The 13936-nt window shown below is 43.8% G+C and overlaps 1 protein-coding gene across 2 annotated transcripts; it reads right to left on the bottom strand.

The window, feature by feature from the left end:
- Positions 1-11542: 11542 nt before the first annotated feature.
- On the bottom strand, positions 11543-13591 carry LOC115768882. 2 transcript variants are annotated; one of them, XM_030713592.1, is made up of 2 exons: positions 13299-13591; positions 11543-12571 (listed from the first exon to the last, which is right to left on the bottom strand). In XM_030713592.1, the coding sequence occupies exon 2, from the start codon at positions 12569-12571 to the stop codon at positions 12314-12316; it is 258 nt and encodes an 85-aa protein (XP_030569452.1). In that variant the 5' UTR covers positions 13299-13591; the 3' UTR covers positions 11543-12313. The 2 variants fall into 2 exon arrangements, with proteins under 2 accessions (XP_030569452.1, XP_030569453.1); XM_030713593.1 differs by having other exon boundaries at positions 13490-13591.
- Between the last annotated feature and the right edge of the window lie 345 nt (positions 13592-13936).

Raw genomic sequence — 13936 nt, 5'->3', positions numbered from 1 at the left:
GCGCAATACATAAATCAGCCGTAATTAAAAGCGTCCTGCGTCCTCCATAACCCTCCAGCCCGCCCATTTGCCTGCCGTGTCTGTCATCCCGAATTTGCGTTTCTTCTTCATTCCGCAGCTGAAGCCTTGGCGCCCGACTCCCAGCTATAAATAACGTTGTATTCCAGGAATTTGCGAGTGCAAACAACGGCAACAACAACATTAAAACCAACTACAAAATGGTATAAATTCATATTTCTGTTTGGCCTGCCAGCGAATCTACGCAAAAGATAACTCCGGCAAGAGCCAAAACAAAACGAAAACGAAACCAAAAAAAAAAAACAACAAAAACAAACGAACAAATAATAGAAAAAAAGGCAAGAATGTAAAACCTGAAACACACAAAAAAAAAAAGGAAATGCGGCACGGCGCCAAAAGACCAAAAGCGTTCCATAAATTGCGCCATGAAATCGGTCCGAGGGGACAACTGGAAGACAAACTGATTGTGTTCCAACAGATACCCGACTGTTGAGAGGGTATGAGAGAGAAACTCGTCGAGAGGCAGGCAGAAGTTAAAGAGCTCGCGAGACACAATTGAAAAAATATGCCTGAAAAGCTCGATGTCTGACAGATTATTTAATATTCCTTAAATTAAAGCTCACTTAAGCTTTAATCGAGCTTAAAGCTCGTAAGCTGCAAAATAGTTAAAAATAAATATCGTATTCTCTCTATTCGAAAGCTTTCAAGCAGGCTTAAAGTTCGCTTACAGCTCCCTTAAAGCTTCCTCCGCGCGTGCTTAAAGCTCAGAATTGGAACGTAAATAAACAATTCAAGATTTGCTCGCCAAGCAAGCAATAATGAGCTTTACGCAGAGCTCGGGAGCTTTTGATGAAAGCACATTAAAGCTTAAAGAGCGTTGAGATGTGTTGCCCTTTTAAGCTTTAAGCATAAGGTAATCATAAATGGGCTTTAAGCTAGATTCATGAGCTTTTAATTAAAACTTATTAAAAAGCTTTAGCCTAGAACTTTAGCCTAGATTCCATCTGAACAGCTGGCTTATCAAGTCCGAGATTTGCTGGCTGCATAAGATAAGCATTAATGAGCTTTAGAAGGGCTCATGAGCTTTTAATAAGAGCTAAAAGAGCAGCTTTTGCGAAAAGTGATAATGATTTTGAAGCCGATCGGATGGTAATTAAAATATCTTTCATATGTTTTCCGCCAATTTTTCACATTTGTGCGTGGAATTGAAAAAGTGCTTTAACGCGTGCTCATTAAGTTCTTATCTAGCACTGAAAATTCAAATGAAAATAAGTTTTAAGCAGGTCGAACAAAACTTAAAACTACGCCAACGCAATCCTTTTCACCGAACTAGCTTGGATTCTACGAAAAGTGTGAAACACGTGAAATTGAGCCCAAGACTTCGTCAACCAAATACTTGACCCTCATTTCCACCAAGGCGGAATGGATTCTCCGAAAAGTGTGTAACCAATATGGCGACGAATTTTTACAAGGAAAAATGCCCGTCTCAAAACTCTTCGCCTACAGCACATAAAGTAATTACAAGTTAAGAGTCAGTCAATCAATCAATCAATCAGTCAATCATATGTGCTTGGCTCCGCATTGTCTCCATAGAAATAGCTCTGACAGCACTTGAAAGCTCTCAGCCGAATTGATTGTACTTGGCTGCGTTGTCGAAGCTCAATTCAAGCTGAAAACTTGAAATTGTGTTTTTTTTTGTTCTTCTCGTGTGCAACGTGTATTTACTTGTATCTGTTGGTTGTTTGTGCCCTCATTTATTTATGAGTGAGTTTCTTAGTTGCCAAGCGATATTGCTCGTTACGCCTGCCACGCCCACCATGCCGAGAAGGAATGCGCCGTCGTCTTGAAGCTGATAACCAGTGTTGCAAAAGTGTTGCATACTTTGCGGCAGCCCTCGAAATGCAGCAAATGGTAAACACATTTTGGTCAGACAGGGCGTTGAGTGAGCCAAGTGCTGTGCTTATGGCCCGCTCGCTTAAGCAGGCACACACACACACACACACACCAACACACACACACACATGGGCCACAGCACGTAGCTCGGCTCAAGCTGGAACAGCAGACATGGCTGACATGCAGTGCGGCCAACTCAGCTCTTTTCCAGCTAAATTCGGCTAGTTATAGAAGAAGACATACATTAGGTATATATATTCTGGCGAGCTTCGCTCTACCCACATAGTTTATTAAATCTCTCGCGTTTCATTCTCTTTTCACCCATTTCTTTGCTTTATTTTGATGATGTGGCAACTCTGTGTCAAGCAAGAGCAACCCTGTCTATAACAAAATGTTACATGTATATCCATCAATAGCTCAACTTACACAAATTTAGCTAGAATTCATCTGTGGAAAAGAAGATAAAGAAGTTAATACGAGTGGGCATAGATACGCCAGATCTGAAGCTTTACATTGGGAAAAATGTGTGACCAGCTCTGGCAAAGACAAAGACAAGCAATTGAGCCCTAGCAACTGCCTTGCACAAAATGTGGCAACTCTGCCTTTTTGCGTGCCAATATTCTGTGCAGTGGGCAACCCTGGCAATGTGTGTTATCTCTTTAAAGCTATTTTTAGGTTATATTTAGCTATTTTTTAGCTTTCTTAACACTGAGTAAAGCTACGCCTTTTTCTCGACCCTTTTCTTTGTCAGCGACAGTTGGCAACACTGTCTACGGGCGGCTGGTCCGCCACTTAGTGCGCCATTTCGCTGCCAGCTTAGTTTAATGTGCCCAAGTTGAAAGAGGATGAAGGGGAAAGGGGTGGGGGAGCAGTGCTACCCTGTTCCTTACGGCTAAAGTGTTTCGCTGTGCTCGTGATTGACGTGCCGCGATGACAGGGCGTGTGATGCTGCTTCTCCACTTCCGCTTTCTATTCTCTCCCCTCTCCCACTCTCCCCCTTCTCACTCCCCTCTCTCCCCACTCTCTTTCTCTCTCTGGTCGCAGATCGATAAGCCGCCGGACAAATTCCGCTTTTGTCCCTGCTAAGCCCTGCTCAACATGAATATGCAGCAGCTGCGAATTCTTAGCTGCGCGTTGCCCAAACATATTATCCGACACCATTTTGTAGAGTTTCAATATTTACCCAGACGCATTGCCAAATATAGCCCGCACACCCGCTGTAAATGAATGCCAGGGTATATTGTCTTTCATGTGCATCTCGTCGAGCTCGTTAAATACAAAGTCTAGAGTTACGAGAATCCTTATGTATGCTCAATATATTTCAAGCGTGGCACGAGCTCTTCATGTTTAATCGATAATTGCTTTCATCTGCACAATATCGATAAATATCGATAATGACCATAGCTCGACCTCTATGGATTCCTTTCAGCGAGCTCTTTGAGCTCTTTTTGGGTGGAATGGACGGAAGTATCTATCTATATAGAGTGTAATAAATGTATGCTCTTCTAGAGGGTATTATAATAATGTAAAAAGTGAAAAGTGCTTAGAAGAAGACCCTAAATAAAGTATATTTCCAGTTATATTCCAGATCAGCATCAATAGCCGAGTTGATATAGCCAAGTCCCTTTGTCCATCCGACTTTCCGTCTGTCTGTTTCCATTGCGAACTAGTCTCAAATGAAGCGTTGCGGAATTCCTTCTTTCTGCAGTACATATGTCGGACCCGGCTGGATGGGAACACTATAGCATATAGCTGCCATAGGAAAGATTACTCGAAAATGAGGTTCTTATATGAAAAACTTTTTTGTTTATCAAGATATCCTAACCAAACTCGCCAATTAAAAATTTGACAATGCTTCCTACATTAATGCAAAGTTCAATCAATATTGGATAACTATATCATATAGCTGCCATAGGAACAATCGGTCGAAAATGAGGTTCTTGTTTGAAAATCTTTTTTGTTTATCAAGATATCTTGCCCAAACTCGGCATTAACCATTTTGGCCATGCTTCTGAGATGCAAATCGCATTATGAAGAGCTTCGGTCTGCAACGATATTTAAAATCTTCGGCGTGCCGCAGATATCGCTACTCTCTCTCTCGCTCTCAGTGCAGCACCATTCGCAGCTTATTCTGGCCACTTTGCTGCTTGTGTATCTGATGGATGCATTTGTATCTGTGGCTGCTTTCAAAGCTGTTTGCTTAGCTTGTGCTGGCGATTAAAGGATTTTGTTGTTGTTGTTGTTGTTGCTGTTGTTGTTGCTGTTTGTTGCTGCTGATTAAACATAATTTATGTTGCTGCAAGTGGCGACCATTAGCGCATCCAGCTGCCAACTGGCGGTTGCCTGGCGCCAGTCGCCCAGCTGCATGATAAATGCGCCGCATTAGCGAGCGCCCCTACCCCCCTTCCCTACCCTAACCTCTTTGAACTAGGGGAAGGTATTGCAGCTGATCGGACATTTTGGTTAATTTCGCTGCGGGAATTTTAAATCATCTTTAAATTAGGGTCATGCAAACTCAATAAACCAAAAGGCGGAAGTGCGGCGGGTGGCGCGTGACTGCTTGGCGAATGTGCTGAGTGTGTGTGTGTCTGTATGTGCGTGCGTGTGTGTGTGTGTGTGGCAGCAACAACTCAATTAGCGGCACACACACACACACACAGACACACACGAGCGCCACACACATTTGCCACAATTTGGCAAACAAATCACGTAGCAGCTGCCGTTGCTCCACTTGCCTGCCCCTACCCCCTACCCCCTACCCCCCTCTGCCACACCTTCCCAACTTGTACACATTTTGTAGACTAACGCTTCGACTTTGTTGTTTCATTTTTGCTGATTTCTCCTAGCCCTTGCGGTGGGGCATACGAATGCACAAAATAACTGAATTTGTCATGTTAGTTGCGACCTGTAACCCACACCCGCACCCACACCCGCACCCACACACACACACCCCCCCCCCCCCCCCCCTTGGGTTTGCTCATAATGTCTTAGTTACATATATATATATGTCTCTATATGCATTTCAACATGTATTCCACATGTCATGATTTGCTGAGATACTGATTGACTGATTGACTGATTGACTGAAAGAGTGATTGACTAACTGATTGACAGATAAAGTGATTGATAGACTGATGACTTAACTGAATAAATACAGAGCTACTAACTGATTGGGCAACTGATTGAGCGACTGACTAACTGATTGACTGATTGCCTGACTTACTGATTGACTGATTGATCGATGGATTGAGTGGCTTACTAACTGACTGACTGACAGCCTGGCTGTTAGAACACCCAACTAAACAACTGACTATCTGAGGACTAACTGAGTAAATGGTTGACTGACTGAGTTAGTGATTGACTGATGTGCAGATAAGCCGTTTGATTGATTGAGAGACTGACTGTTATAATTATTTGCTGGCTAACTGACTGTCTGGGCACTAATGATTGACTGATTGACTGACTGAGTAAGTGATTGATTGATGTACTAAATCACTTACTGGTAAGATGATTGATTGTCTGAGTGTGACTGATAGAGTGTGACTAACTAATTGATTGACTGATAGTCTGATTGATTGATTGACTCATTCACCTGCTAACTGCTGACTGACTGACTAATATATATATATTGATTGGCAAACTGGTGACCGATAATTTTTAAAAAATCTATGTCAATCTGCATCAATCCATTCCGTTTGATTGCCCTGTGATGTATCTCTCTCTTTCATCATTGCGTTTACTTTACACTTTCGCAAATCTGTGCAATGCATTCGGTTCCATTTCGTTCCAGTCCGCAGCATTCTGCATTTGACTTGTAAATCTTAATTATGATTCTGTTCTTTTAGATTTTCGATTATTCCATTCCGCCCCGTTACACACTATTGGGCTCTGCATTCGCCAGAGCATTCCTTAGTCTGAAGCAATTGTAAGTCTTGGCCTTAATACCAGCCCATTCCCAGTATGCTTTGCACTTATCTTTTGTCCGAGTTGCATCGAATTATTCCGGGACATTCTCTAGTTTCGCTCTATTGTTTATTGCTGACACAAAACATTTACATTTGCCTTCATTTTAGCTCGGGCATCGAACAAATGCAAATTTCCTGCTGCTATCCAATTTTAAATGCTTTGCTTATCGCATCGCTTCTCCCTCTCACTCTCCCTCTCTCTCGTTTGCTTAGCTTATGCATATGCATGAGCTTCGACAAGGAGGCTGTGTGGCATTCGGCCACGCCCCCTGCACTTGTCCTGTCGGAGCTCGCACCAAAAATTATCGACACTTAAAATGTTGCAAGCGTCGCTGGATTTTTGTGTCCTGGCCCGGATATGCTCGAGCCCGACGCTTATGTAATCTTAATGTTTATGCAGCTTATGCTTCATAAATTCCACACGAACCGAAGCAGCGTGAAGAGCAAGCCATAGAGGGGTGAGGGGAGGGAGGAGGTGCGTCTGCCTGATGTCTTTGTCTTCCGGTGCGCTGGCCGCCATTTTGTGCGCTTTGCTTTAACTTCCGCTGCGCTGTGCCATTTGTTTATTGCCCATTTTCATTGCTTCATTTTGCTACTGCCACGCCCCCCGCCCCCCGCCCGGGCAAACGTTTGTTGATGAACATATTTTTACGACAAGTTTTTCGCGAAGATTTGCAACATTTACAGAAAAGCAGCAATAACAACTTAGAGCGCGGCTTCGGCGTCTCTTCGACTATAGAATACCCTGTAATTACGCCAAGGCGAGCAGTTGTTGCTTGTTTATGGCGTCCGATGACTCTAAGACTGTATGAACTGGACTCTCAAACTGTGACAGCCTTAAACATTTGCTTGACATCGAAATGCTCGTTTTCGTCTTCGTAGTCCCAGTCTCAAGCGCAACCAATATACCCTCTGAGCGCTGGCGTACAGGGTATGCAAACGGAAGTTGTGCGAATCAGCGCAAAACGAACGCCAGAGGGCGCCCGCGCGAGCGTTGAGCACGGGGCCAGCGCCAAATGAAACGCACATTTTTAGCCATAAAACGCTTAACGTTCCGCATGCCCCCCCCCCCTCCCCCCCTGCTCCCATCGATCCCTTGCCCAAGCTGCAGCTGAGTTTCGGATAGCAGCCGGAAGTTGTCATGTTTTATGTTTACATCAGCGGAAGCAACTGCACGGAAGAAGGACGGGTGGGGGGGGGGGGGAGGGCAGCACAATGTTGTGTTAACCTCACGCCACGCCCACCGCCCTAGCCAATGGCAATCATGAATTTTGCGTGCGCCAGCAGAATTGCAAAATTATAATTAGGCAACTGAAACTGAAACTTGTTACGACAACACAGCGAAGGAGTGCGAGAGAGAGGGAGAGCACGCGCGAGAGAGGACACTGGGCAATAACTGTCTCTGACCCCCCCCCCCCCCCCCCCCCCCTCTAACAATGCTACTGCATCTGTCTTTACGTGTGCTTCTGCTTCCATTGCGTGCTTCTTTTTTGCCGTTTGAAGTCCACGCACGTTCGCGCATAAAGTTCATTTTATTAGCTGACGTTTCCCACTCTCATACGCTCACGTTGCCCGCTTCGCCCGCTCCACCCGCTTCAACCGCTCCACCCGCTTCGCTCGCTCCACCCGCTTCGCCCGCTCCACCCGCTTCAACCGCTTCGCTCGCTCTGCTCTCTCCGTTCATTTTATTAGCTGACGTTTCCCACTCTCATTCGCTCACGTTGCCCGCCTCAACCGCTGCGCCCGCTCTGCCCCCCCCCCCCTCGTTTTGCTCTTCTTCACATTTCGTTTTTGCATTCTGCTGCCATTTCTAATCTGCGGCTCCTCTGTGCGTGCGCTTGTCGCATGGCCGAACAGTGTGACCAGGCAACAAATGTTGAACAGTGTAAAAGCAAAGCTCATGCAAATACCAGCTGGATATTAACAATAATTAAATGTGCACAACAAGTAAAGTATTCATATTTTATTTGTAAATAGAAATGAATTTCTTTTGAAAAAAAATGGTATGTATATATATTGTTATGATACGAGACATTGTTATGATCTTTTACCGGTTGACGCCGGGTAATATGCTCAATATGTGTTGACTTTTCTTGCAGCTAGACATAGCTCGAACAGGGCTCAGTGGGTGAGTCAAGGGCGGTTGCATGTCAGGATTTGGGCGTTGCCTTTATGGCCAACGCATGGAGCAGAGATCTGCCTTAGGGTGGACCTTAATATCAGTTCATCATGTGCATATTTGCAGATGCAACGATTGTGTCCGATTTGATATATAAGCTATATAGACTCTTCCATTTATCAATGAAAATAGTTTTCTCAGCGAGTCCGGACAAACTCTTCTCTTTATAGATATAAACATACGAAGCGTCTAAACATATGTATATAGAACAGCAGGACAATCGATCGAGCCCGTCTGGGCATCAGATCTCCAGCTGGTATTTTAATAAATCGCAATTATGTGCGTTTGGTCACACTGTTGCGGCTTGGCCTGATTAGCAAAGTGCAAATTTGGCTGCTTCGCTTTTATGCTTTTGTTTTCTATTTTTGTTGTATTCTTTTTTTTTATTGCTTATGCGTAATAACTTCTAGTTGAATGCCACGCCCCCCCCCCCCCCCCCCCACACAGGCGCAGATAAATATTCAATTGCAAATGGCGGACAGCGAAGGAAGGGTGGGAGCGCGAACACGTGGCAGCTCCGCCGCCAAATGGACGCGTTCAAATTGCAAATTGCGCTCGTTTACAAGCGAAATAAATGCGCGCAAGACCCCAATCCCCAAACCCCGCCCCCCTCCCCCCACACACGGCATTTGCCTGGTTAGAAAAATGAAGCGTCGTGCCGCAAAAGACAGCGCGGCCCTTGGCTCGGCAGTGGAGTGGGGCGAGGGGGGGGCGACATTTTTGTGTTGCGTGCCATTTGGGCGCATAATTAGATAAGCAGCGCAATGTCTAGCCAAGCCCCGCAATAAGACCCCGCCACCCGCAACCCACCTCCCCTCCACCCCTGCTGCTCGACATTGTCACAAACAAGTCGCTGACAGATGACGCGTCATAAAAGCAGCGCTGCCGACGCCAGCAACAATGCGCCGCAAAATGTCTGAGGTTAGGGCCGTTCACATGCCGCAAGGCGCAACTCGTAGAGTTGCCAGGGGCAAGCGAAGGAGGGTGGGCGGAGCTGGAGGCGACACAACATGCAATTATACGCAATCAACATAAATCATTCAAATTGCCAGGCAAAAAGCGAAATGTACACTTTGAATGTGGCCAGAGCACAAACTGAAAAAAAAGGACGCGAAGCATAGGAAGAGATAACCCGAAACACACACCGAAAACTGATTACCTTTGCGCACATGTGAGTAGATTTGAGTTAATAAGACTTTAAGCGAGCAGCTGCCATGCTTGTTAAGGATTTGAACCGGCTTCCTGCCTTGAGTTTCGGCTCGTGTATATTTTATTTAGAAGCAATTCATTCGCTTAAGTTTGGGTTCGGCTTGATTTAAGGTTCGGTTCACATCAAGAAATATAATGATATTTCGGGTTTGAACCAACGCAGTTCAAACCCGTATAAAAATAGAGTCTAATTGGTAAACGCACAACGCAACTTGGCTGTTGGGATTCCAAGTAGAATCGAGGAAAACTACGCTGTTGCATACTGTGTGACACAAGTGAAATGCCCACAAATAGGAAGGGTAAGGCAGAAGGAGCAGCAGGTAAAGGCAGTCGCAAGGGGGCGTAAGGCTAATTTGCAATTGAAATGCCTAAGCCAAGACAAATTTGGTGCGTTGCCGTGTCTAAAGGTTGGGCACAACAAAGCATAGCAAGAAGGCTGCCCAACTGAGAAGCGCAGAGAGAGGCAGCGGTGGAAAAGTAAAGTAACCGACAGCAGGACAGCACAAAATGGGGCATGACCGCATTACGCATACGCCGCCTTTTCAACAATTTAAGTGCGAGCGCGTGTTAGTGTGTGTGTGTAGGTGTGTAGGTGTGTGTCTCTCTGTGTGTAGCTGAGGCAGGTGGCTGACAAATGCGACAATGGCACGTGAGCCAACCGCCAAGGCCAAGCCTGTCCAGCCGCATCTGAATGTCAGGCCGCAAATTTGTAGCCAAACGCGACGCGTCGTCTGCACACCTAAAGTTCGGCCTCAATCATCCCGATATGAATTGCCTTTCGCAGAGCGCGCAAATTGTGGCACGTCCAGTTGCCATCCTCGAGCTGTTAACCGCATTTGGCAAATAGTAAATATTTCAAGCGATTTACAAATGCCAAATAACCGAAAACCGAAATTTTGATGAAATTTGTTAGGTAGCCCAACTCTAATGGCCCGGCACGCGAGCAGGCCCCAAATGCTGGCGGAAAACTTGCATAATTGAAAAGCAAATTGAAAACTCCAACTAACACTGAAATACTCTGGTCGGGAGGGCCCAACTAGCCGATATCCTGTTCTCAGTGATGAACTGTCATTAAAGGTATTCCAGCTTTCTTGTTTAACTGCGGTGTTTGTAGTCCGATCCTCCTAGCCTTGGCATCGAAATGTGTGTGGATACCAAAGCTCTAGGTGTAAGCTCTAAATATGAGGTATATTTGCAATTTTGAGTGAAATCAGGTGTGGCATGTAAATAGTGCACCTATTTGGATCTGTTTATGCCACTCAAGAACTTATATTATAAATTCAAAGAATCCAGCTTTTATGAGCTTATAAGATATGCTTAAAAAAATAAGTTATCGATAACGATTCTTTTCGATTTCAGGGAAATGCAGCATCAATACAATCGGATATGTTCAAAAACATTTCGATATCGATTCTTAACGATTTCAGGGAAATGCAGCAAGAATTGAAAATAAACGATACAATGAGATATGTTCATAGTATAAGTTAACGATATCGATTCTTATCGATTCTGTTCGATTTCTGGGATGTTATTATCCAAAAACAAGATTCCGATATCGATTTCAGGGCAACTAGGATTGAAAATACGCAATACGATCATTTGATCTTTGGTTCTAAGTCTTTCAGATCGAGGCGTTCATTAATATAGACAGGCATGGCTCTATCGACTCGGTCTCAAATACCCTATACAGACTTAGTTCAAAATGTCCCAGCCCCATATCTGGGGTATACACGCCTATAAATACATATACAAACAAGTAAGAGGTTCTAGTCGGGAGCTCCCGACTAGGGGATACCCTGAACCCTCTTCTTCCAACATCAAATGCATATATATATTCTATTTCAGAAGCTATATGTCAAGTTTGCTGACTCTAGCTCTAATTATTTACCAAAATTGCCCAAGAAACAGGATATCGATATCGATTTTTATCGATTGCTTGGAGTAAGTTATCGATTATCGGAAACAAACTCGATCTGCGCGGGAACTAGGAGCATCTACATCTAAATTTTCAAGTCTCTAGCTCTTATAGGTTCTGAGATCCTTGCGTTCATACATACGGACAGACGGACGGACGGACAGACGGACATGGCTAGATCGACTCGGCTATTGATGCTGTCCAAGAATATATATATATACTTTATGGGGTCGGAGATGCTTCCTTCTGCCTGTTACATACATTTGCATTTTGCACAAATACAATATACCCTGTTTCTAATGGGTTCAGGGTATAAACTAGTTTGAAATAAAACTCGGAGTGTACACAATTTTTTAAAAACCCCAATGTTTGTATTATCGTCGTATAATAGATTTGGTGTCACATCATTATTAAATTTAGTATATGGGCTGCTCGGCACAGAATTTGTAATAACCACGTTTAGAAACCAACTCGAAAGTGTTGCCAATTTTATAGAATTTCAAACAAAATCAAAATGTTGCAGGAAAGTGGCGGAATGGGGGGAGGTAGGGGGTAGGGAAGATGGAGGGGAAAGGGGAGGGGGCGAGGTGGAAAAAAAATATTGAAGAGAAAAACTTGAAATTTGAGTTTGTTTTGTAGGTCTCATCCAGGGAACCCGGGCGTTACATTTCTATCTATATATATGTCTATCTGTCTGTCTGTCTGTGTGTCTGTGTGTGTATCTGTATCTGTGTGTCTGTGTGTGTGTCTGTGTGCGATTTGGTCAGCTGGTCAACAATATATGAAGCACACATATTTGGAAAAACATATGCACATGCGAAATTTAAATATCGAAACAATTATCATGGAGGGTTTTGTGTTTACGTGTTCGCAATTATTTTTAGGGAAAGCTTGAACTTTGAATTTGAAAAATTTGCTCGAGGCAAAAGTATTTTTTGGGGTTTAGTTGGTTTTCTACTTTGTGTTGTTGTTCTTGTTCTTGTTGTTGTTGTTGTTGTTTTAAATATGATTATAGCTATTCTCATATTGTTTTTCGTTTATCGTTGTGTTCCCTTCGGCTCAAATCAAGTCAACGGTCGAAGCAGGTTCGAGCTTAAGTGGAAGGAGCAGTTCTTCAAGTTCGAATTTGTAGTTTTAGTCAAATAGACTGGGCTCCTGATCCTCGACGGGCGGACCAAAGATATGCGTCAGCGTCAGCTGTGTATAGGCAATGACAGCCGACGGGCACAGGCCCAGCGCCTCCTCCAATGTTACCCATTTGGAGATCTCATCGCCCGGACAGACCACATGCATATAGACAACGTCATCGATTACGGCATGGCTAATTATCGCCATCGGGCTGCTGCTGCCGTTTGCATTGGTCAGCGTCGTGGGATTCAGATTGATAACCATCTGCAAAACACAAGCACAGATAACCCCATTTACAGCGTGAGAGATAGAGCGTGCGAGAGAGAGAGAGAGAGAGAGAGAGCGAGAGAAAGAATCGCAAGTCTAGCTTCCCTAGCCTCTACGAAATACATTCCCAAGTAACTTGGGTGTTTCTAGTCCGAACTTTATGAAATTCTCAAGGAATAAATATGGCATGCAAAAGCGTGTGCATACCGAAGCACAAGGTTCTACGCTAAAAAATGCATATTTCTACTAATTCGGCTGGAACGGGGGAAGAAATACAAACAATTTAACATTACTTATCTGTATAACCTATACGAGAATATGCACACCAAGTTTGGCATAATTAGTCCTTAAAGTCTTCGAGATATGCTCAAGAAATCCTATGTCAAAATCGATACATATCGATATTCATCGATATTTTTAGAAATAAGTAAAGATATCGACAGAAAACTGATTAAATTTGTTCAGCACCTGAACTAGATATTAAAGTCTTCGAGATATATCGATATTTATCGATATCTTTTTCTGAAATAAGTAAAGATATCGAGAGAAAAATGATAAATCTGTTCAGTTTGCGAGTTCTACGAGTTTAATCACAGACGGACTTTAAGATATCGGAAGAGAAAAGCTTCATAAGTTCGGAGCCTGCTTCTACTGCCTGTTATATACGGCTACATCGAACTGTTATACCCTTACGGCCCTTTTTCATGGGTTTAGGGCAACTTACTTTCAGATAGAACCGGACGTCCCGAATCTGTACTTAGCTCGTCTTGTGAGAGCTGGCTTATGGGGTCTCCAGTTCTCCAGGTTTATCACTCGTGTCTGCTGCAGGATTAACTCTTTCTCACTTACTCTCTCCTCTCTCTCCTCTCTATCTCTCTCGCTCTCTCGTGTGGTGGGAGGAGTGCTTGCTCTTACTGCCTTCTTAGGTGGCACTTCGCTTACAATCTCGTTGATAATTTACGATTTTCTATTTTTGATGTAAAGATTATAATTTAAGTATATGTATGTTGAGTCAAATTCATTTACCCAGCCTGACACACAAGCCGAAAAGGCTACTTAATGTTAACTAATAACAGGCCAACTTTGCCGCCACACAAGAGACAGAGACATTGAGAGAGAGAGAGAGAGAGAGAGAGAGAGAAAGAGTAAGAGGGGGGAGAGAATGAGAAAAGAAGGGAGAGTTCTGTGAGTATCTTCATGCTTGACGGGCTTGTAAAGTTGTGAAGAGCAAAAAACTACTCCTGCTCATTTCTCGATCGTTTCCTTTTCAATCACCTCTCTATGAGATTCTCATGAGTTAAAGTTAAACTTAGACGTTTACAAAAACTATTCCTGCTCATTTATCAATCGTATTTTCCTGTA

This window comes from Drosophila novamexicana, unplaced genomic scaffold (genome assembly GCF_003285875.2).
Source record: "Drosophila novamexicana strain 15010-1031.04,08,12 unplaced genomic scaffold, DnovRS2.1 tig00002068-arrow-arrow-pilon, whole genome shotgun sequence".
NCBI classification, from domain to species: Eukaryota; Metazoa; Arthropoda; class Insecta; order Diptera; family Drosophilidae; genus Drosophila; species Drosophila novamexicana.
Note: the sequence above shows the minus strand (reverse complement) of the source record. Positions and strands in the feature narration are given on the sequence as shown.